The sequence below is a fragment of the Gastrolobium bilobum genome, unplaced genomic scaffold, assembly GCF_033153095.1.
Source record: "Gastrolobium bilobum isolate Gb01-03AN ecotype WA unplaced genomic scaffold, APGP_CSIRO_Gbil_v1 utg5420, whole genome shotgun sequence".
In the NCBI taxonomy this organism is placed as follows: Eukaryota; Viridiplantae; Streptophyta; class Magnoliopsida; order Fabales; family Fabaceae; genus Gastrolobium; species Gastrolobium bilobum.
This window is the reverse complement of record NW_026898652.1, coordinates 117,238-141,218: the sequence shown is the minus strand read 5'-3', so window position 1 is coordinate 141,218 and position 23,981 is coordinate 117,238. Positions and strand designations below refer to the sequence as shown.

The 23,981-nt window shown below is 34.2% G+C and overlaps 2 protein-coding genes across 2 annotated transcripts; both read right to left on the bottom strand.

Annotated features, from left to right (window-relative positions):
- Window positions 1-4,356: 4,356 nt before the first annotated feature.
- Window positions 4,357-5,660, bottom strand: LOC133318055 (glyoxylase I 4-like). Its single transcript, XM_061519996.1, has 3 exons — window positions 5,473-5,660; window positions 4,591-4,922; window positions 4,357-4,467 (listed from the first exon to the last, which is right to left on the bottom strand). The coding sequence occupies exons 1-3, from the start codon at window positions 5,658-5,660 to the stop codon at window positions 4,376-4,378; spliced, it is 612 nt and encodes a 203-aa protein (XP_061375980.1). The 3' UTR covers window positions 4,357-4,375.
- A 6,680-nt stretch (window positions 5,661-12,340) lies between these two features.
- LOC133318085 (glyoxylase I 4-like) lies at window positions 12,341-14,626 on the bottom strand. Its single transcript, XM_061520033.1, has 3 exons — window positions 14,366-14,626; window positions 12,740-13,071; window positions 12,341-12,616 (listed from the first exon to the last, which is right to left on the bottom strand). Exons 1-3 carry the CDS (start codon window positions 14,554-14,556, stop codon window positions 12,525-12,527), a joined length of 615 nt encoding a protein of 204 aa, XP_061376017.1. The 5' UTR covers window positions 14,557-14,626; the 3' UTR covers window positions 12,341-12,524.
- Window positions 14,627-23,981: the final 9,355 nt, after the last annotated feature.

Below are 23,981 nucleotides of genomic sequence, written 5' to 3'. Positions count from 1 at the left end.
AAAAACTCAATATTTTTTAAAAATATAAATAGTTTTAAATTTTGTTAAAAACACTTATAAAATAAAAAGACATAAAAACTATTTTTTTTAAGGGAAAAGTTCACCAATGCCCTTATAGTTTACTCCAGAATCACTTATGTCCCTGTGATTTTTTTCTTATCGCATATGCCCCTGTGGTTTGTAAAAAGGTATGTTTTTTTTTTTTTTTTTGTAAATAAAAGGTATGTTTTTTATCACATATGTCCCTGTGGTTTCTTAGTTTTTACAAAGCACAGGGGCATAAGTGATTCTGGAGTAAACCACAGGGACATTGGTGAACTTTTCCCTTTATTTAAAGGTCAAACAAACGGACTCGTATTATAATAGATGGTATAACCAAATTATGAAGCATGTGTACGGTTATAGCTAATAGTGAAAATTCAAAACTGTGTAACTAGGGGTGTTAACGGGCCGAGCCGGGTCGAGCTAAGCCTGTATTTAATGTGTCAGCCTGACCAAGCTTGTTACCTGTTATAAATATAATTATCGGTCTGTGGTCTGACTTATTTATAAAAAATAAAAGCCTGATTTAGCCTATTATCCTGTTTGAAAAAAAATAAAAAAATAAAAATTTAGTCAAACAGAATATACAATCAACAACACTAGTAATTTCATAAATATTCATAAATTCAATGTATATCAAAACAGCATAATATAGAATAAAATCATTCAAAAAGTCTGTTTAACCAATAAAATAGGGTGAAATGGATTGAGGAGAAAGAGATGGTTATTACAAGTAGTATAAAAAATATAAAATATAAATAAAAAATAATATACAAGGCTAACCTGAAAGGCTCTAAGTCCGAGCTTTTGAATTGAAGCCTGGAGCCTTTTTATTAAACGAGCTTTTATACAAGTTCAAACATGGTGCCAACAACTAATTTTACACATGTAAGCTCAAGCCTTCACAAACTGAGCGAAAAGCGCCTTCTGATTTGTTTAGCACCCCTATGTGTACCTATAAGATTAATCTCTTAATTATAGATAATTTACCGGTGAGTAATAAAATTTTGGATCTTTTATAAATATTGAAAACAGTACTTGATTCGTAATTCGTTGAAGATTGATATTAGTTATAAAGATCTTTTTTTATTTTTCTCTTAGTTATTTATACTTATTGGACTCTTTATTACGTGGACCCATAGGTTTAGTCCATAACACGTGGTTTACCGACACTCAGTCTGATTGAGCATTGCAGGACAATGACCATATTGTCACCTTTTAGGCAAAAATTTACCTGATTGTCACGTCTTAAAAAAATTTTGTCAAAATGACACGTCACAATCTCGCTGGTCTGACAAACGGGAATTGACTGGACACGTGTCAGCGTCTAAATAGTCAACCATTCTCGCTGGGCTGCCTAGCTAAAATGACAGAATGCTGACACGTGGCAAAAGTACGTGCATTCTCTGGGTGTCTGTACTTTTGCCACGTATTAGCATTCTGTCATTCTAACTTGGCAGTCCAGCGAGAATGGTTGACCATTCAGACGTTGACACGTGTCCAGTCCATTCGCGCTTGTCAGACCAGCGAGATTGTGACGTGACATTTTGAAAAAAAAAATTTCAAACATAACAATTAGATAAATTTGTATTAAAGAGGTGACAATATGGTCAAAATCCCGAGCATGGGCCAATCGTTTTCTGCAAGTTTCAACTTTGTTACGTCAGAACTCAAAAATCATAGCCACGTGCTATGAACAAAAAATAATAAATTTCAACGTTAATTCGACTATAAAAAAATAAAAACAAGAATGTTTTATTTTTTATTTAATTTACAATATATCATAATTTTAATTTTGTTAAATTAAAATTATTTTTATTCAGATATTTTAATAATTTTAGTCCAAAAAAATAAAAAATAATTTTTGGTTTAATAAAGTCTCCATCTACCATACCACCTTCATTAATAATAGCCTTGAAGGCTTGAACCACAACCACAATTGCGGTATGGATGCCATGTCAGCGTGACACAGCAAATTGGCATCACATCACATCAATGCGTTCAAGCTGTCTCGATTTCAATCCAACGTTTCCATATCAAATAAGGACAGTTTCATATCAAAACTCTGAAAACTGTCCTCTGCCCCATCCATGATAACCTAATTTGGTCCAATATTCGCTTATATAAAAGTAAAACACTTATGTACAAAAAAAAAAAGGACTAATTATGCCAAAGAAATAAAAAGTGTTCACAAAAAAAAAAATCCTTATATCTTTTTCCTTTAAAAAAATTCTTTCTCTTAAAGTAAAAACACCCTAAACATTGAATCTTCATAGAGTAAATATCATTTTGAGTCCTTAACAAAAAATACGGTCCATATTTTAGTTTTGTACAAAAATAAATTAGTCAGTAAGTCCCTAACAAATTCAAAGTGGACCAATTTTAGTCCTTTTGAGGGATTAATGTGTGTCTTTTTTGAATTTGTGAGGGACCACGATTTCAACTAAATGGGTCTACTTTGAATTTGTTAGGGACTAACTGACTAATTTATTTTTGTAAGAAACTAAAGTGGATACCATATTTTTTGTTAGGGACCCAAAATGATATTTACTTAATCTTCAATAAGACTTACATAATTAACACAACTCAAATAAATTTAAAGATGGTGATAATTTATGAAAGATGAAAATACTTGGTCTTAAAAGGGAAATTTTTTCTCTAAAAATGGTGTGCCCATCTAGTATCTTATTTATTATACAAATTGTATTTTTTTTTGGCTGTTTATCCACGTAAATTTGGTTTAGATAGTTATTAGAGTATTTTATTTTTGAGGAATTTTATATTTACAACAAATTTTTCTTTACAATTTTTTATAATTATTTTTTTTGATCATTGGATATAACTGAATCAATGGTTTATAACTGATGATTCGATTATGATCCAAAGTCAAAGAAAGTGAATATATGAAAAAATGGGTTATTTTTTTATTTTAATTTATATTTAAATTAATTAATGTAAAGTATTCATTATTTAATTTATATAAAATTTAAACATTTTCTTGCTGAAAAAAGAACTAAATAAATTAAAATTTAAAAACTGATTAAAAAAATAAAAAAATGATAGTAACAAGTAATAAACAAGAGTTTGATAGCAAATATAATAACAAATAAATAATATTTTTCAATGTTAAAAGCATATATCACAAAAAAATAATATATAAATTTTTTTCTCACTACCGATCGAGATTCTGTTTATTTATATAAACAGTGATTTTAAATTTTATGCTATCCTTGTTTACTATCCATTTGTATTTTTGTATTTTTTTTAATAAAAAAAATTCAACAATTGCGTATCCTCGTAATTTTTGTCTTCCACATACACTATGTATCCATGTGATTTTAACTTTTTTTAATATATATTACTGAATTCATTATTTGTGTCACTCTTTTTATAGTCGAATTTAATATTTGGGGTGAATTGTTGATACGCTTCTTGACTCCGGAAGGTCTTTTTTCCCGTTCGTGGGATATCCGGATGAATTATTTTCTGAGCAAGTTTAATTATTATTTTTTCACATTTCATGAAATTTTATATATTTTATATTTTTACATTTGAATTATATTTATGATATTGTTTCGAACAATGAAGCATGAAAACCAGTCATGGCAGTCAAGCATAACTTAATAGGAGCAAGGCTTATTTTTAAAAAATAAAAACTTGAACTTGATATACCGCCAAACATAAGCCGCTTTTTTTTTCTTTCTCTTTTCTCTTTTAAGCCAACCAGATTTGAAAGCCTTATAAAGTCATAATTTGAAGGGAAAAGTGTGTATAATTTTGAAGGATGTAAAGTTGTGTCATTTTAAGAGAGAGAAAGAGATAGATAAAGGAGGAGAGAGAGTTGACAAAAAAAAAATAAAGTTGTGGGTCCCACCTCTTTGTGAGAGTGAAAAGATGTAAGTTGTGTAATTTAAAAGTATAGACACTTTTCCCTAATTTGAATTATGGTTTTCAAATAAACCACATATTAAAAAAATATATATTCTTGTTTTCTAACTTCATAAATAAATATCCTGAATGACGATTACCAAAAAAAATATATCTTGAATGAGTAAATGAAATCCAAAGTTCAAAAGACTGAGGTTGATTATAAAAAAGGAGAAGATAAACTCCCAGTACAAAATCGGGCACTCAAACAAAATAAAAAAATTATGCCCTTTGCACAATTACTATCACACTTCACAATTAAAATTCAATACTATTCACAAATAGATTCATTTTGATCGGATTTACTCGTACACATTTTTTCCACTTTTCTTCCTTCAGATAAGAAGGCTTTCACAAAAATTTATACTAAATGATTTAGGAAATTACATCAACCCCTAGTAAACTCTCATATTGAAATCTTCAACATATTTATCAACAAATTCTCCATCATCAGCATAGCTTCTTCCGTAGAGCAGTTCATCTTCAAGGTTCCTTCTCCTGCAAAATGGAAAATATCCAAATAGAGAACAATCACTTCCATTACTCAATCGAGTCCTTGAAGCATTCCTCTAGTTTTAAGAAACCAAAAAAGAATTGGGGGAAGAGTAGAAGAAAGCATACCATAGAAAGATGGTGCTTGATCATTTGCATAGTTGGTACTAGGCAGCTTTAGAGGGCACGAAGAAATTGGAAGCACAGGTAGATTTTGACAATTGCATATTTCAATCATATATCCATCTGGGTCATGGAAGAATAGCTGATCAACTTGAATTCCACCCTCTTCCACAATTGCTGTCACATACTCAATATTCATTGCTTCAAGTTTCTGCATTATAAGCTTCATATCTGAGCTTTGAAAGGAGATATGATTTTCTTTGGGGTTGATCTCTCCTTTTTTCACCGGAACCTTGTCTGACTCAAGTAGGTGAATGCCGATGCCATAATTGAATAACCTGAATAATATTCATGTTATTAACCATAAAAGCTATCCTAGTTACGTTACTGAACATTGGCAGTTGTGCATAATTATGTATATAAATGATGTGTCATAATGTTGTTTTTATAATTTAAATAATAAAATCCGATTTTACATAATGATTTTTTTTTATTGCATGTTTATGAATGTCCAACTAGTTTGGGGACAAAGTCGTTGTTGATGTTGAATTTATTTATGAATGTGGAAGACTCTCGGTGTCATGTACAAATGGCAGCATATAATTTGTTTAATATAGCTTTTCTAGATGAATCACATTGACTGGATTCACTCTCTGCGAGTGGAATGATCCGTTTATAAATTTTTTTACAAATTACACTAAGTATGATCGATCATACACTCTTGATTGAAATATGACCGATCATAATTAATGTAGTTTGTAAGAGTTTATAAAAAAAAAAAAATTAAAATCTTCAAAATATGCATAACACCAACACTCTGGTCAGGTCCTGAGAAATCATAATATGAAAAATCCATGGAAGAGTAGTTTATTTATTTGGAGAACTTACCAAGCTCCTTCAAATTTGAAAGAAGAAGGCCTTTTGATGAGCACAAATCCCAAGACATTCTCATAGAAGTTCACAGACTCACTCACGCTCTTGCATACAAACGAGACGTGGTTCAGCGAAAGCAGAGGTAGAGGCACCTCTTTTGATGAATTAGCTGAAGCCAATGACTCTATTTCCGCATTCCCCATCTCTCTCTCTCTCTTTCTTGTTTCAGTGTAAATAATTGTTGTGTTGCAGAGGAAGCAATACCACTATGAACTTATATAGACCCAAAAGTGGTCGCTTACAGCTAGAGCTCTTTTAATTTCCACACGCTTTACACATTAACTTTTAGGTTTATTTAAACTACACTTCAAATTCTGATTTCATGTTTAATTTTTATATTTGAGATAAATAAAAAATTAAAATATTTAATTGGAGGATATGATAGTCAAAAGTCACCCTTAATTGCAAAATCGATACCAGCAGCAATAAAGGGATACTCACCAAAATGTCACTGTTCACCAATTTTTTTACCTAAATGCCACGCGAACAGTGTTATTTTCCAATCTGCCACGGAGGCAAGTTCGCTTCTGACACAAGCGACCTCGGTTTGTTGACGTGTCACATTTTTAGTGGATAATAAGTATTAAATTTTAAAAAAAAAATTAAAAAAAATGAAGTTCGCATACCATGCGAACTTGATTAAAATATTGTTAGAACCGAGGTCGCCTGTGTCAGAAGCGAACTCTGACACCACCAGGAAGCTGACACGTCAGCAAACCGAGGTCGCTTGGTCAGAAGCGAACTTGCCTTCGTGACAGATTGGAAAATAACACTGTTCGCGTGGCATTTAAGTAAAAAAATTGGTGAAGAGTGGCACAATAGTCACTGTTCCCAGCAATAAATTGGCTATAAGCAACAACAGTTATCAGAATTTGTCATTGAAGTATGGAAGCAGCAAATATAATAAATATTAAATATTATTTTTATATCATTGAATTTAAATTAAAAGGATGAATAATTCCAAATCCATTATCATATCATACACCACACGAAAAGAAAAATATCTGCCCACTCCTTATCAATTTTATTCTCTTAGACAGCCACCCACCCCTATCTTCTTTCGCCGTTGGGTCTAAATATCATCTTATCAGCAAAAGGTGGCCATCTTATCTTATTACAAAACGTGATCCACATTGCAATATAAAGAAAATCAAAGGAAGCTGTGACAAAAGAAAAATCATATAAAACTGAACTTGGTTCATTCTGTAACGTCGGAATTTTATTTTTTCGGTTCAGTCTAATTTTCGTTATTTCTAGGACAAGATAATCATATATTTGTCCACATATCATATATCTGGGCAGTGGGCACTATTAATAAATCAAAATTTTAACAGAACCCCATGTTTAAACATTGAAATACTTAAATTAGAATGCTTACATTCGAATCACTTTTTTTTTTTTTGGTAGGCAGATTTGAAGCACTTCATCAAACCAAAAAATATCACTTTCTCTTACTTTTATATTATTTTCATTTCATTTATAGTAATTGGCCCACAATCACGTGCATTTTCATTACAGCTAGCTAGAGTCAGATGTGAATGTGATATCAACTTTATTCACAGTGTATTAAAAAATTATTATTTAAAATCAAATTTGAAATTGAATATACGATATGTCATTTGCATCCCAGCGTTAGTGATGTCCTTTTTTTTTTGTTCGAACATAATTGCAAATATTAAGAAATTATAGTTTTCAAGTATTGTAGAGGTAACATTATTTTTCTATATCGTGCCGCTTTATTTTTAAAAAAAAAAAAATTATGTATTTTGTAAAGTGAAAAAAAAAATCAATTAGTTTATTTTATATTTAAAATCATTGATGCACTAGATAACAAAACTCACTCGTTGTACTTTGGAGGACGAATGCACGAGTTAGTAGTCGAAAAAATGTGAAAAATATTAGTCAAGACTTCGATCCGCGTGTCTTAATTGCTGGCCGAAAAGACTCAACACGGTCTTGTTTTTTCTTTTTGTGTGTGTGAATCACGCATTTGACTTTTTTATATGTTCGTATGACTTGTAAAGTATCTATATGTATTGCAGTAGTTTAAATCTCTCATTTAGATTACCAAAATCATGCAAGACTGGAGTGTTTAATAATGTAAAGTAAAGTTTCCATATTATTGAGAACATTGTGTATGCTGTAAGCTTTAGGAAAAACTTCAAAAATTCTTCTATAATTTTTCTCATAATCATTTTTTTCTTTTTTAAAATTTTAAATCATTTATCTTCTGAATTTAATTTTTTTTTATCATTTATCCCCTTTATTTAAGGGGATAAGAGGATGTGATAAAAAATTTAAATAAAAGTATAACTAATTCAAAAAAATTGTGAAGGAGATAAGTGATAATTGAAAGAACCATCGGGAAGATTTGTGAAGTTTTCGTAAGTTTTATGTCAATTGGCCTAATTGTTGGAGTTACTTGCAATAAAAGCAAACGCATTATCTTTAATGGTGATAAAAAAAATGTATAAAAGATCATTTTATATAGGGTTTGTTTTTTCTGCAATAAGTCCAATACGACGTCGTTTTGAGGCGAAAATCATGGTGTTTATGTAATTTTAATTTATTTCAGGGTTATAATGATTTTTATATTTATAATTTTTTAAGATTTCAATACCAAAACGACGTCGTTTTGAAAATAAATGTAGATAATTTATCTGCAGTAACTGCAGAAATATTTTTCCCTTTTATGTAATCTTAACGATAAAGTATTTCTACGGTCAGTTCCAGCGACCTTTAAAACTACATTATTTTGAATTAATGAACGATATTTTTGTAATTTTATTTATTTTTTATCATATAAATTTTATTGAAACATCTTTTATTAATTCTCTTAAAATTAAGAAAACACCCTCTATTAATTTAAAATGAGGTGATTTTAGAAGTCGTTGGAGATAACTTATTTATTGTAATTGGAGAAATGTTTTACACTTAGTTTAAATGATAAGAAATTATTTCCCTACCCAGTGGGTGCAGCTCAGTTGGTAATTTGGCGCTGAGTTAGTGGGGTTGGATATGTGTTCGATTCCCGCTGAATGCATTCTTGGGGAGGGGGCTGAACCTTTAGCCATTACTGTTCCCCCGCACTCCGGATTAGTCCCATAGCCAGCTCAAAGAGTCGAAGCTCGTGGGGATACCGGAGGGAGCCAACTCGTCTCAAAGAGATAATTAGGGTTGAGTAACTCCAAAAAAAAAAAAAAAAATTATTTCCCTTAACATGTTTTAAGTTTGATAATCTTGAAATTAAGAACTATTCTCTGAATTTAAGTCATGACAATGAAAAAAATAATATTTGAAGAATTGCGCTGAGTGTGCTTGAACTGGATTAAATACACTGGTTAAAAAAGTAACAAATGTACAATAGATTGCTGAGAGAAATAAGATACTGTTTATTATAATCACAGCCAAATTACTGCAATTTCTAAGCAGTAATCACCGACTGATGCTCAAAAGTCAAAATTCAAGAATTCAGATCTTTGTAAATACATGGGCCCTGGGATACCCCAATGAGTCATAATGTTGTAAATTGATTTGATAGCGTGGCCCAGTGCCAAGTTCTAGCAACAGTTGAACTGTATCATGAGACCAAAAATATTAAGAAATTATTGATTACAAAAAACTAAAAAAAATTGATTCATGAGTTGCACGAGAAGCACTGTTACATATATGAAAGTCATCATCTCGTGGCATAGTGTATATGGGCTATTACTAATTCTTTCTGAAAGAACTACAAGCGCGCGATAAAAAATGATTTCGTCCCCCTCAAACATTGCATTCCTTGCACATCTTTGATATTCACAGCCCATTGACCGTGATTTGAATCACTGCCCTAGCTTAAAGATTACTCATTGGATTACCTGCGATTTCAACATCACAAATCCTCAAAAATCAATATACTTTTGAATCATTGTACACTGCCATGAAAGTATTAAATAAAACATAGAGGTCCATCACTTAACACAGGTTACTAAGGCGAATAGCTAAGTATAAAAGTTCAGATAGCAAAGTTTACGAGAAAAGTGTGTATCATTTTAAAGATGTAAAGTTGTGTCATTTTAAGTGAGAGAAAGAGATAGATAAAGGAGGAGAGAGAGTGGACAACAAAATATAACGATGTGGATATCATCACTTTGTGAGAGTGAAAGAATATAAATTGTGTCATCTGAAAGGATAAACACTTTTCTCAAAGTTTATTTAGACATTAAATTTGTACGTCACTACATGCATTTGCAGCAGGTTGCCACGGAAAGAAAATGGGAATACATTTTTGTGAACTAAGGTGGTGTTTGGTTGGGAGCTTTTTAGCGGATATCTATCTTTCTCAAGTATGGCTTTTAGAAATACCATGTTTGTTTCAACGTTTTTTCACCAAAAACCCATCTATCCAATTTGTCTGGATTTATGAGAAACATAGATATCCGCACTGTTTAGAAACCCAATTTGAAGGTGGGATTTTTCGGAAAACCGGTTATCTGGCTTTTAATGAACTGTTGATTTCATAAAGTTACCTAATTTTTCCAGTAAAGTTTTTCCCCACCAAACAACTTTTTTTTACATTTTTCTACCTATCTCACTTTATCTATCTTTCCAATCATTTCTCTATCTATCTCATTTCCCTACTATTCCAAAAAATTTCCTGAACCAAACGCCCCCAAAGCCTTAATGTTGTAAATTTTTCTTTAGTTGGATAACATTAATTAATTAGTTTTGTGTTTTAAATTAATTGAGTTAATGGGTATTCTACTTTCAAGAATTTTGATTAGTCTATTGTGATAAAATTGAGTTGGGTTTTATAATATAAGTTGGTATTAGGTTTAATTGGGTAGCCGTATAGGTTTTAGTATAACCTTAGTTTCTATGATAGATGGACTTAATGGACACAAACTCCTTCTTGGATAAATAGTTAGGTCTCTCTTTAGCTTATTTATATTAGGGTTAAGCTTCATGAGTCAAAATGCTCTCATCACAAAAGGACTATCATTTTCGAAATACGCAATAAAAAGAAAGGCGAAAAAGAAAAAGATATTATTATCTACTTCTCGAGCTTGTTTGCTACGGGCCCGACACACAACTCCTTTTCTAAATATAGAATAAAAAAAGGATGGAGGGAGAATATGGGAAAAAGAGAAGAGTATAAATGAGATAAAATTTTACCCAAAATGACAAAGGACCATAAAATAGTGATATGGGTCTGGATCATTGTAAAAAAATCCCTAGTTCTCCCCTTTCTTTCGGCTAATGGAGGGACATGTCCGACAATTACGTGCTTCATGTCCGACAATTTCCTCATGTCCCTCCATTAGCTAACCTCACTCCATCAGAGCTCCCATCCTATTGCTGTTTACCGCTGGAGTAATCATTTTGTTCTTCAATTTCCTTTTTCAATCAAGCACCTTACCATATTATTATAATATTTTTTTCCTCTCTTTGTTCTCTATCATTTACCGGTTAATATTGTACAGGTCATTAGTTGGGACTAGGCTGAAAATATCGTGGACTTTATGTTGCTTTATTCTTATTTTATTTTCTTTAAAAGATTAAATAAAATAAAAAAGAATAAGTGGAGTAGGACTTTTCAAGATGAAATTTGGCGCTCCACACAAGAGATAGAGTGGGGTGGAGGAGAGAGAGTGAAACAGAGATTGAGAGAGAGAGGAGAGAAGGAAAAGAAAAGAAAAATCCGTATGTCACTCCCTTAACGGAGGACCATCATAGTCCTGGAGTATGTTAAAAATTTTCGTCTTTTCCTTCTTGTCTTGGTTCTTTTGGTTAGATTTAGTGTGTAGGGTATAGACTAGTGTAAGGTTACGAAACACCGACTCTTCAAAAACTCTGACGTGTCGTATCCGACACTTTCCGACACTCTTCGATACTCTAACACGCGTTGTAGAGACTCAAAAAAATATTATAAGGATGCGTTGTGTTGTATTGCATTTTTAGTTCCAACTATTAGATTCGTTGGATTACGATTATCATTTTATTGAGTTTAATATAAATATTTAAGATATCTTATGTTTCTTTACAAAATTGATAGCTTTATAAGTTTTGCTTCATTTTTTTTAAATTATTGAATATTAAATATAATATACACAACATAAATTAAAAATATTATTTAATATCAAAACGTGTCCTCACGTGTCAAAATCTAACATTTTTTAGAATTAACGTGTCAGAGTGTCGTGTCGTGTCCCGTATCAGTATTGGTGCTACATAGGTGTAAGGAATAGTCTTATCAATTTGCATAACGTTAAAGTAATATATATATATATATATATATATATATATATATATATATATATATATAAAGATAAGGGGGAAAATAGGAATAATAGGTTAATTCAATTTCTAAGTTGTGCTAAGAGAGAAAAATCAAATTTCTATCATTTGATTGATAGGTTAATTCATCTTATCTTAACACTACTAGTTTCAATAATAAATACTGAATATGTATTCTCAGCAATGAAAATTATAAAAACAAAGCTTCGAAACAAAATAAACGATAACTTTCTTGCAAAATATATTAGAAATATAATAGAGGCAATGATAAACTTATATCAGTGTAGAAATAATAAATCTTATATTACTAAATTTTAATTATTGATTTTCGCATATCTAACCATTATAACAGTTAAATACACAAAAATTTACTGTTAAAATTTAATGTAAGATTTATTATTCTTATACTGATATAAATTATTCCTATTCCAATATAATATATCAAACTATTAATTTAAATTAATGTTTTACATATTCCAAAATTAAATTTGAAGGTTGAATTGACGATTTACAAATTTCATAGTTAACATCCTTATACTTCTTATCTGGTTTCCAAAAGCATATCCAAAAAATACAAGAAATAAAAAGGGTCATAACGGGGTTTTGTACAAAATGAGATTTATGTAATTGACTATCGCACTTTCTTTCTCTGTTTGTCCTTTTATCTCTTTGGATAACAAGGCTTTCACAAAATGATTAAGGAAATTACTTCAATTCCTATTAAACTCTCATATTGAGATCTTCAACATATCGATCACCAAATTCTCCATCATCAGCATAGCTTCTTCTGTAGAGCAGTACATCTTCCAGGTTTCTTCTCCTGCAAAACCGAAATTATCCAAATTGAGAACAATCACTTCCATTACTTGCTTAATAAGTCCCTGAAATATTCCTCTAGTTTTATTAGGTGGGGGGAAATGGGGGAGGGTAGAAGAAAGCATACCATAGAAAGATGGTGCTTGATCATTTGCATAGTTGGTACTAGGCAGCTTTAGAGGGCACGAGGAAATTGGAAGCACAGGTAGATTTTGACAATTGCATATTTCAATCATATATCCATCTGGGTCATGGAAGAATAGCTGATCAACTTGAATTCCACCCTCTTCTACAATTGCTGTCACATACTTAATATTCATTGCATCAAGTTTCTGCATTATAAGCTTCATGTCTGAGCATTGAAAGGAGATATGATTTTCTTTGGGGTTGATCTCTCCTCTTTTCGCCGGAACCTTGTCTGACTCAAGTAGGTGAATGCCAATGCCATAATTGAATAACCTGAATAATATTCATGTTATTAACCATAAAAGCTATCTTATGCACCGATAAGCAGAACAATAGTTCATCTCTAAGCTTGTGAGTGTTGGTGTGCAAAATTTCCCCCCATGAAATAGTCACCCCCATAGGCAAAAAAAATAAATAAAAATACACTGAGCTTTGGAATATCTTTAACAAAAATTTAATGTATTTTTCTTCTTATTAGTATAGAATTTTATTAATGTCATGTTAAATGAAATAGTTATCTCATGTCATAGAGATAAATTTTTGGGCTCCACCACTTGAAAAGAGAAAAAAAAAAAGTGGTACAATTATCAAAAGGTGTATAGGAGAGAAAACTTATCTCATGTAACATGAAAATAGTTTTTTTTTATTATTATAATGATATAAAGTATAGTGGGTGGGGAAAAAAAAGAAGGATGAAAAAGTAGGTAACGGTGAAGGTGCATTGGATGGATAGAAGGACAGAAATGATGAGGACCATTCGGATCAGAATTTGGGAGGGCATGGCCCAAATCCAGTGCATCAGTGGGCCATCGTACTACTGCGTGTTAATAATTGTACCATATGCATACGAATTATAAGCAGCACAACTTCTCAGTCTAGTCCTGCACAGAGTTTCTATCTATTTTTCTTTGTAATATATATGACTAATATTTTAGACTAGATCTATCTATATGTACTTATACTGGTATTCACCGCCCTGAATAGTAGTATGGGTAATTTTTTTAAATATATTTTTAGTTTCTATTTATAACCTTCGTATATAATTTAGTTATTATGTAAAAATAATTTTCAATTTTTTCATTATATATACAATAATAATAATTATTATTATTATTTTAAAGTTTTTTGTTTAACTATGCAAGAGGGGGAATAGTTTTTTTCCCTATAAGAGGAGAAAATTATTATCCTTGGCAGTAAAAGGGGGTTAAAGTTAAACTCATCAGTGTTGCCTTGGCTTGGCACTTGGCAGCAGTAGCAGTAGAACAATAAGATTGTACTTATGTAAATGGTAAGATTGAAGGGCTCATATGAAGGTAAAGGTAGCGAAAATTTAACATTGTAGTAAAACATGCATTTTATCTAATGTAAAATCTCACTCATTCATCTCTTAGTCCTTCCATTCTCAATCATATGAAGCAAATGGTAGATAATAAGTTAGATGTGATCCACCATCTAAAGAAACTGTTCGAAATATGTGGGCAAACTAGAGAAAGCAGAACACTCAGTTCAGGACATGAGACACCACACACAATATGAAAAATTTAACAAAGAGTAGTTGAGAACTTACCAAGCCCCTTCAAATTTGAAAGAAGAAGGCCTCTTGATGAGCACAAATCCCAAGACATTTTCATAGAATTTCAGAGACTCGCTCACACTCTTACATATAAAAGAGACGTGATTCAATGAAAGCAGAGGTAGAGGCATCGCTTTTGATGAAGCTGCTGCTAAAGCCAATGACTCTTTTTCTACATGCCCCATCTATGTTTCTTTCTCTGAACTTATCACTCTCTCTTTCTCTCAAGAAACACTCACAATGCAAAGGGAAAAACTTGTGTATGTGTAATTGTGCTGCTGAGGAAGCAATATCACAATGAGCTTATATAAAGGCAAAAAATTGTGGCTTAGAGAATTAAAAGATGTTAATTTTCTACACCTTGTAAATGATCTGTTCACATGTCATCAACTTTATTCACAACAACCACCTGTATCTGATGATATATACACTTGTCTTACAAAACGTGGTACACGTTTTAGAATTTCATTTTTTAGAGTAAATTATCTTTTGTTTTGTAAATTCTAAAATATTAGAGTGCTACTACATTTTTTTTAAATGTTGTTACTAAATTATTTTTTGAAAAAAATATAATGTCATTGAATTTTTTTCTTATCAAACAATCATTGAATGACCAATTTAATAACAAAGGTTTTTTAAAAACTAATGCGATGAGAGCTTTATTTTTAGAGGATCTAGAAAAGTTTTAATTTTTTTTTTTTTTGCTTCAGAAAACATGTAAATATAAAAAAAAAAAATCAAATACCATTATATATTTGATTTCTGCTATCATTGGACTATCTGTAAAGTGTTACTGTAATTCCTAGTAGGCTTCGACCTTTTTCCTCTTAGTTTTGATTACTTTTTATTTTTATTTTATATTTTATTATAGTTGGCCTACAAATTACTCATGTTCATTACAGCTAGCTGGGGTCGGATCTGATCTGAATATCAACTTTATATTCATTTCTAAAGGGTTCATTCAAAAAGTTCAACAAAATTTAAACTGACCTCAATTTTGATTTTTTTTTTTGTTAGTTCAAAATTGAAATTTAACCTACGACCTAATTTGCATAAGTGTTCTTGTATTAATGAATTCATATTTTATTAAACATCACATCAGTTTAAACTATGGTATGACGACATTATAGCCTTTATTCACGGTGATAAATTAAGAAAAAGTCAAAAGATATGGTCCAGCAACCGTGCCCAACCACATTCATATTTTTTTAGCAACAGTCATCTAGGTTAAAAAAATCTTAAACGAGAGAAATTTTCACTACCAAAATTTTTCACTACCTATCTAATCACCATTAGATTAATATTTTTTCTCTCTTCAAATTTTTTTTAACATTCTCTCTCTTTGATCCAATGATAATTTGATGAGTAGTAATATAATAGTGAAGTTTTTTGGTAATTAGAATATCCACACCTAAAATCCTAATAGCTCACATTTTATGTATATCACTATTAAATGACACGCTAATTGTAAGGGTTTTTATATATGGTATTACTTCAGATTTTTGGTATCTCCAAACTCACTCTTGAATTATTGTTATATGTCGTGAGTTTATTTTTTCTGTAGTTACTACAGATAAGTTATCTACAACAAATTCAATATGATGTCATTTTAGGACGAAAATTATGGTATTTTTGTAATTTTAATTTATTTCAGAGTTATTATAGTCTTTATAATTATAATTATAATTTTTTAATATTTTAATTCCAAAATGATATTATTTCGAAAGTAAATGCAGATAATTTATCTGCAGTAACTGCAGAAATATTTTTCTGATATATTATTTGTGCCTGACTCGCAAAAATTCACAAAGTACTTAACTCACGGACTACTTTAACTTATTTTCGGAGCAAGAAAAGCAACGAGGAAATATATTTATGACATACTTTTTTTTTTTTTTGTACATTGCCAGGAGGTATCCCCATTCAACCTTCTCCGGGCACCATGCCCTAGGGATACGGCCCGTTTGGGCTAGCCCCTCATTGTAACAGTGGGTATGACATACTTTTTTTCACATTTGATCTAAGAGAGAAGGAATATATTGTAATTTTTTTTTTCTAAACTTATGTCTTACCAGTAAGACTTTACTCAAGAATGTTTTATCGATAAAATATAATGTAGTTTGTAAGGTCAACATGTGGAAATTAAAGAGTCGCTCAATATTATTAAACTCTACCCGATCGAGGTACTAAGTCACTAGTGCAACCAGTGATCCACTGATTGAACTGCATAACCTGGTAAGTATATGCAATCTATAATTTATATTAAAAAACTATAAATATAATCAAATACTTGTAAAAAATGATATTAGTTCTAAATATTTTAATATGAAAAAATAATAAATCACACAATATTGTCCAACAAACAAAGAAACACACAATACTTTACTTATCTTCAAATATTTAATATCTATCATAAGTGACAGATGAAATCTTCACATTCATTAATTTATCATGTTAATTATAATTTTACCTTATTTTATAAGCTTCTTAAACTTTAAAAAAATGCTTGAAATGTTCTTTTTCAATTTATAAGCATTTTATTGATTTTTTTTTTTGTATCAATCGGGTCGAATCATCACTTTTCACCAAAATCAGCCAGATTTGACCAGTCGCACCGGTTTCATTGGATCAATCATACGCTGACTTTATCGGTTCCGACGGGACCCATCCGGGTTTGTGAACATTGGAGTCTCTCCTTGACAAGGGACATTGACCAAACTGACATCCTTTTGATAAAAATTTACCGGATTGCCACGCCAGGAAATTTTTTTGCCAAAATGCCACGTCACGATCACTGGTCTGACAAGCAGAAATGAATTGGACAAGTGGCAGTGTCTGAATGGTCAACCATTCTAGCTAAGTAGCCCAGCACGAATGACATAATGCTGACACGTGGCAAAAGTACAGGCATTCTCTGCAAAAGTACAGAATACCTGTATTTTTACCACGTGTCAGCATTCTGTCATTCGCATTGGGCTGCTCAGCTAGAATGATTGACCATTTAGAAGCTGCCACGTGTCCAATTCATTCCCGCTTGTCAGACCAGCGAAATTGTGACGTGACATTTTGGCAAAAAAAATTTCTAGCGTGGCAATCCGGTAAAAGATGGCAATATGATCATTGTCCCCCTTGACAAATGGGAGCATATCTTTGGTGCTACTGTAGTATATACTCCTTTACTAAAAGTAGAAAATGGTGATGGTTTTAGGAAAAATAATCATACAAGGAAGGGTAAAATGGTAAAGAAAATATATTATATTTTCTAAATTGAGTAAATGATGCACCGAGTCTTCAGTACTACTGTAATACTGAAGATATTTCCGACAAACGGGTGGGACATCCACACTAGCATTAGTCTTGCATCGTTGATTTAGATCAACGTATAGAATTGACCACATTAGTTTAAAATAATTTTAAAAAAATAATATTTGTTTATGAAACACAATTATTTAATTAAAAGCCAGAATATGAGATATAGGCATATAGCAATAGGGAAATGCTTTTCATCAGTTGCAGTGGAGAAACTATGCTTTCCTACTGAGTCATTAACAAGTGGGGGCCATCATTTAAAATAAAAAAATAAAAAAGAAAAGCTGGTGCAAAATCCTATGTATGTGTAGGAAAGAAGAATAGTGTTGCTGCAACATAAGAAAACAAAATCCCATAGCAATAAGACGTAGCCAAAGGTAACCATCTATGATAGAAAAAAGAAATCTAGTGTCTTCATGTCGTGAAGAAAGTACCTGTCAATTTGGTCGCCAATTGTTGACTAACGTTGGTATGTTCATATTATGAATTTCACTGTTTCAAAGCCATTTTTTTCATTTAAAAAAAAAAGAGATATTGTTATGAGCCCACAACTTGAGGAATCTTTGGGCCAGGAGGCTGTAAGCGTGGCCCATATAGGTGAAGACAGAGACGAGGTTGTTCCAGAAGATGGGCTGGATCAACAGGTTACCCCACGAGCTAGGTGGGCCAAACGTCAGAAGAATAAGCCAAAGTGGATGCGTGACTATTATGTGGCTTAGGATGAGGGATGCTGAATGTTCAAGAAAGATTGCATAGTTGTAATAGTTAGTTAGCGAGGATATCACTGCATTGTTAGTAGCTGGCCATTGTTTATTTTCCTTGCATTCTGTTATGCTTGTTGAAAGAGGTGGTGATCACCTGACTGTGTATAAAGGCAACATAGTTCTTCCATTAATGAATAAGCAATTTTCAGTATTTCTTTGTTAGTTTTTCTTTGTATTTGAAGGAGGTCCCTCACCCTCGAAGTGAGGTTTATCGTCTGGTGCTTTCATTGAGAGCACATCCTACTGCCATGACTGGCACACCAAATTCCAACGAAAACTTAGAAATTACTCTCAATCGTTTGCTTGAGGCCCATCTCTCAATGCAGACCGATTTGCAGAACATGACACAATGAATGGTGGCGTTAGAGACCTGAACCTTAGCTCTCACGAACACAATTCATCACACCAACTCCGAGGCCGGTACATCCGCGACTGGAGTCTGTACCACCATGAAATTGGATGTTCCCCGTTTTGATGGATCTGACCCATTAGGGTGGTCTTTCAAAATTTCCCAATTCTTTGAGTTTCACAGAACGCCCGAAGAACGACGCTTACGAATTGCTTCCTTTTATATTGAGGGGGAAGCCCTGGGGTGGTATCAGTGGATGCATGCAAATGGCCAACTCAACACTTGGGCTCAATTTCTACAAGCTTTAGATCTACGTTTTGCTCCTTCTTAGTATGAAGATCTTAGGGGGGCTTTGTTCAAACTTTGTCAGAATGCTTCTGTCCGGGAATACCAAACCCAATTCGAGTCTTTGGCTAACCGAATCGTCGGCCTACCACCGCCGTTTTTGTTGAGTTGCTTTATTTCAGGCTTGAGAGCTGACATTCGCAGGGAGGTTAAAGCCTTGACCCCAACTTCCCTAACCCAAGCTATTGGTCTCTCACGATTGCAAGAAGAAAAGGTGAACGATGTGGTCAAAACCTTACCCCACGGTGCGCTCAATCCCAAACAGCAAATTGTAACGGCTCCCAACACCAATGGGACTTGTGGAAATACGGGTTTTAAACCGAATAATCAAACCAAAGGTCGGCCACTGATCAAAAGACTGTCACCTGAGCAGATGGCAGAGAGGCGTGAAAGGGGGCTATGCTACAACTGTGACGAGAAATTTCATCTGGGACACAAATGCAAGCGACTATTCATGCTCTTGATTGTAGATCCAGATTCTGAAGCCGAGTACCAGCAATCTGGATTGGAGTTAACCTTAGATCCGAGCACGGTGGAGCCAGTAAGCCTAGAGAACCCAAAGGACGACACAGGTCAGATCAGCTACCATGCATTGGTGGGACACGGCGTACCATAAACCCTCCGAGTTAAAGGGCGGATTGCAAAGACGAAGATCTCATTTCTAATAGACGGAGGAAGTACGCACAATTTTATTCAAGACCGAATAGCTAAATTCTTGGGGTTAGAGACTCAACAAACCCAGGGATTCAAGGTTAGAGTGGGAAATGGAGATGAGCTTGATTGTTCTATGATGTGTAAGGTTGTGCCTTTGTTGTATGGGCCTCATCGATTTGAAGTGAATCTATTTGTTTTGCCCATCAGCGAAGCGGACTTAGTGCTTGGGGTCCAGTGGCTAAAGACCCTAGGGCCCGTGTTGACTGATTATGGGGATCTGATCATGAAGTTTGTCAAAAATGGTGAGATAGTGTTGTTATATGGAACCAAACTGAGTGGGCTCCAAGAGGTGTCCTTGGCCCAAATCAGAAGAATGACCACAACCCAATCCATTTTGGAGCTTTTTCATTTGCAGGTGGTCCCAACTACTGCTCCGCATTCAGAAAGCTTAGAACCTTCTTCCCCTTTGCTGATACAGCTGCTTGATGACTACGCTCAGCTGTTTGACACGCCAAGCGAACTCCCACCATCACGAGACATCGTCCATAAAATCAGAGGGATCCTCTCCAGTAAACGTCTGCCCTTACCGATATTTGTTCTTCCAAAAGAGGGAAATCGAGAAACAAGTTAATGACATGCTAGCCACCGGAATCATTCAGGGAAGTACTAGTCTGTTTTCCTCTCCGGTGTTACTGGTTCGAAAGAAGGACGACTCGTGGAGATTTTGCGTAGATTATCGCGCGCTGAATGCCATAACGTTGAAGGATCGATTCCTCATTCCAACCATCGACGAGCTCTTAGATGAACTCCACGGCGCACGGTGGTTCTCGAAGCTGGATTTGCGCTCTGGGTACCATCAGATTCGCATGGACCCATCCGACATTGACAAAACGGCTTTCAGAACGCACGATGGGCACTACGAGTTTTTGGTCATGCCTTTCGGCCTTTGTAACACGCCGGCAACATTCTAATCAACCATGAATAGGTTGTTTCGTCCCTTTCTTCGTCAGTTTGTGATTGTTTTTTTGATGATATTTTGGTTTACAGCAAAACAGAGGATGAACATGTGATACACTTACGAAAAACTCTTGAGTGTTTACTGCAGAATCAATTTTTTCTCAAGAAGTCTAAGTGTTCCTTCGCACAATGCTCTATTGATTACTTGGGCCACATAATTTCCAAAGGGATCGTCGGACCTGACCCAGAAAAAATTAGAGTCATGGTAGAATGGCCTTTACTTACTACCTTGAAGCAGCTGCGCGGGTTTTTGGGTTTAACTGGGTTCTATCGAAAGTTCGTCCAAAGTTATGCTGCCATTGCTGCCCCTCTCACTGACATGTTAAAAAAAGATGCATTTGAATGGACTGAAGAAGGCCGCCAGACATTTGATAACCTCAAGGTGGCAATGACATAGGCCCGTTTTACGTCTCCCTGACTTTGAGTCGGAATTTGTACTGGAGACAGACGCGTCTGGTTTGGGAATGGGTGCTGTTCTTTTACAAGATGGACACCCGATTTGTTTTTTCAGCAAGAAATTTTGTAACCGGTTGTCAACGACGTCTACGTACGTCCGAGAGCTGCACGTCATAACTGAAGCGGTGCGAAAATGGAGGCCTTATTTGCTGGGAAGAAACTTCACAATACATACTGATCAACGAAGCCTTAGGGAACTCATGACGCAGATCATTCAGACTCCAGAACAACAGTACTACTTGTCCAAAATCTTAGGGTATGATTATACCATTGCTTATAAGCCAGGTGCATTCAATCGTGTGGCTGATGCCCTCTCTCACGTGGATGTTCCGTCTGCAGAGTAGCTGGTCATCACGGTGCCCAATTCGAGTTCATTTCCAAGCTGAAGGATTCCTATCACAGTGAGCCTGATGTGCAACGAATTTTGCAACAGTTGGAAACTGACCCTCATTCTCATCCTCACTTGAGAGTCGTGCATGGTGTGCTGTTAGACAAAGATAATATTTTCATTCCATCCAATTCTCCACTTAAATAGTTGCTCTTACTGGAGTTCCATGCTTCTTCTTTAGCTGGGCATATGGGGATCAGCAAGACCATGGGGCGTTTACAAGAGAATTTCTACTGGCAAGGTATGAAATATGATGTAGTTACATTTGTTAAATAGTGTCTGGTGTGCCAACAGGTAAAATCTTCTACTCAAGCACCAATTGGATTGCTGCAACCAATTGAGATCCCAACACGCGTATGGGAAGACGTGTCCCTGGACTTCATAGTGGGGCTTCCTTTTTTCCAAAATCACACAGTGATCTTAGTGGTGGTCGATCGCTTCTCTATGGCGACACATTTTGGGATGCTTTCTACCCATTTTACAGCGGCCAAGGTGGCTAATATGTTTGCTCAGCAGCTTTGTAAACTACACGGTATGCCGAAGAGCATGATTTCAGACCGCGATCCCATAGTTTTGAGTCATTTTTAGCAAGAGCTCTTTAGATTCAGTGGCACCAAGCTACGCTTATCAACTGCATACCACCCCCAAAGCGATGGACAGACGGAGGTAGTTAATCGCACGGTCCAGCAATACCTTCGATTTTTTGTTCATGAGCAGCCTCGCCTGTGGGGAAAGTTTCTTCATTGGGCGGAATGGTGCTACAACACCACTGTCCATTCATCGACTGGTATGACACCCTTTCAGGTTGTCTACGGAAGGGAACCCCCAACTATCCCAGCCTATACTTTGGGTAGCAGTTCATTAGAAGCTGTGGAGGCTGAGCTCGAAACAAGGGAGATGATCCTAACCAAGATTAAACACCGTTTGTTGAAAGCTCAAGAAAGCGTGAAAAAGTCTGCTGATCAACACCGCCGGCATCATGAGTTCCAAGAGGGGGATTGGGTTGTGGTGCGACTCAAATCGTATCGTCAGACGTCGGTGGCAAGAATTCGTTCCCAAAAGCTAGCTAAACGTTTCTATGGCCCATTTCAAATTGTGCGTTGTATTAACCCAATGGCTTTCGAGCTGGGCTTACCACCAGGGTCTAAGATTCACCATGTTTTTCACGCATCTATGCTTAAGCCTTTTCACGCTGCTAATGCAAGTATCCTTGATCAGCCGCTGCCTCTCCCGAATGATGCCATTGACAATAAACCCATTGTGCAACCCTTGATCGTGTTAGGTGTGCAACCGGGATCTGAACCTACTATGACTAAGGTCTTAATCCAATGGTCCAATGGCAAGGCTTGTAACTGGAAGATGCTTCTTTGGAGCTGTTGTCTGATGTGCAGCACGCATACCCTGACTTCCACCTTGAGGACAAGGATTGTCTTGATGGGGGTAGGGGATGTTATGAGCCCACAACTTGAGGAATCTTTGGGCCAGGAGGCTGTAAGCGTGGCCCATGCAGGTGAAGACAGAGACGAGGTTGTTCCAGAAGATGGGCTGGATGAACAGGTTACCACGAGCTAGGTGGGCCAAACGTCAGAAGAATAAGCCAAAGTGGATGCGTGACTATCATGTGGCTTAAGACGAGGGATGTTGAATGTTCTAGAAAGATTGCATAGCTATAATAGTTAGTTAGCGAGGATATCGTTGCATTGTTAGCAGCTAGCCGTTGTTTATTTTCCTTGCATTCTGTTATGCTTGTTGAAAGAGGTGGTGATCACCTGACTGTGTATAAAGGCACCATAGTTCTTCCATTAATGAATAAGCAATCTTCAGTATTTCTTTGTTAGTTTTTCTTTGTATTTGAAGGAGGTCCCTCACCCTCGAAGTGAGATTTTATCAGATATTTTTTTTATATTTATGGTAATCTTCAAAAGGCATATTTACATTGCTAAATTCTTGACTAACTTAGAAATGGCATAGACTTGATTCTTATGAAAGAACAATTTTTAAAGAAAGTGAATTAAAATTTTGTAAATAAAGAAATATATATATATATATATATATAAAATTAAAATAAAAAATATATAACTTTGTAAAGAAACTAAAATTATATATATTTTAAAATTTACCATCAAAGTGTGATTATATACTAAAGTGAAATTTGGATTTAAAATTTGAGATATACCCTAATTCCTGATTCGGTCCATCCCTGATTTTAAGCAATATGCGCTTAATTATGTCCAAATCCAACCGATAGGTGATCGAGAGTCAGTCCTGCTAAGTGCTAATAGTGTTATAGGCCTTGATTAATTAAAATTTGAATTTAATTTGCAATTT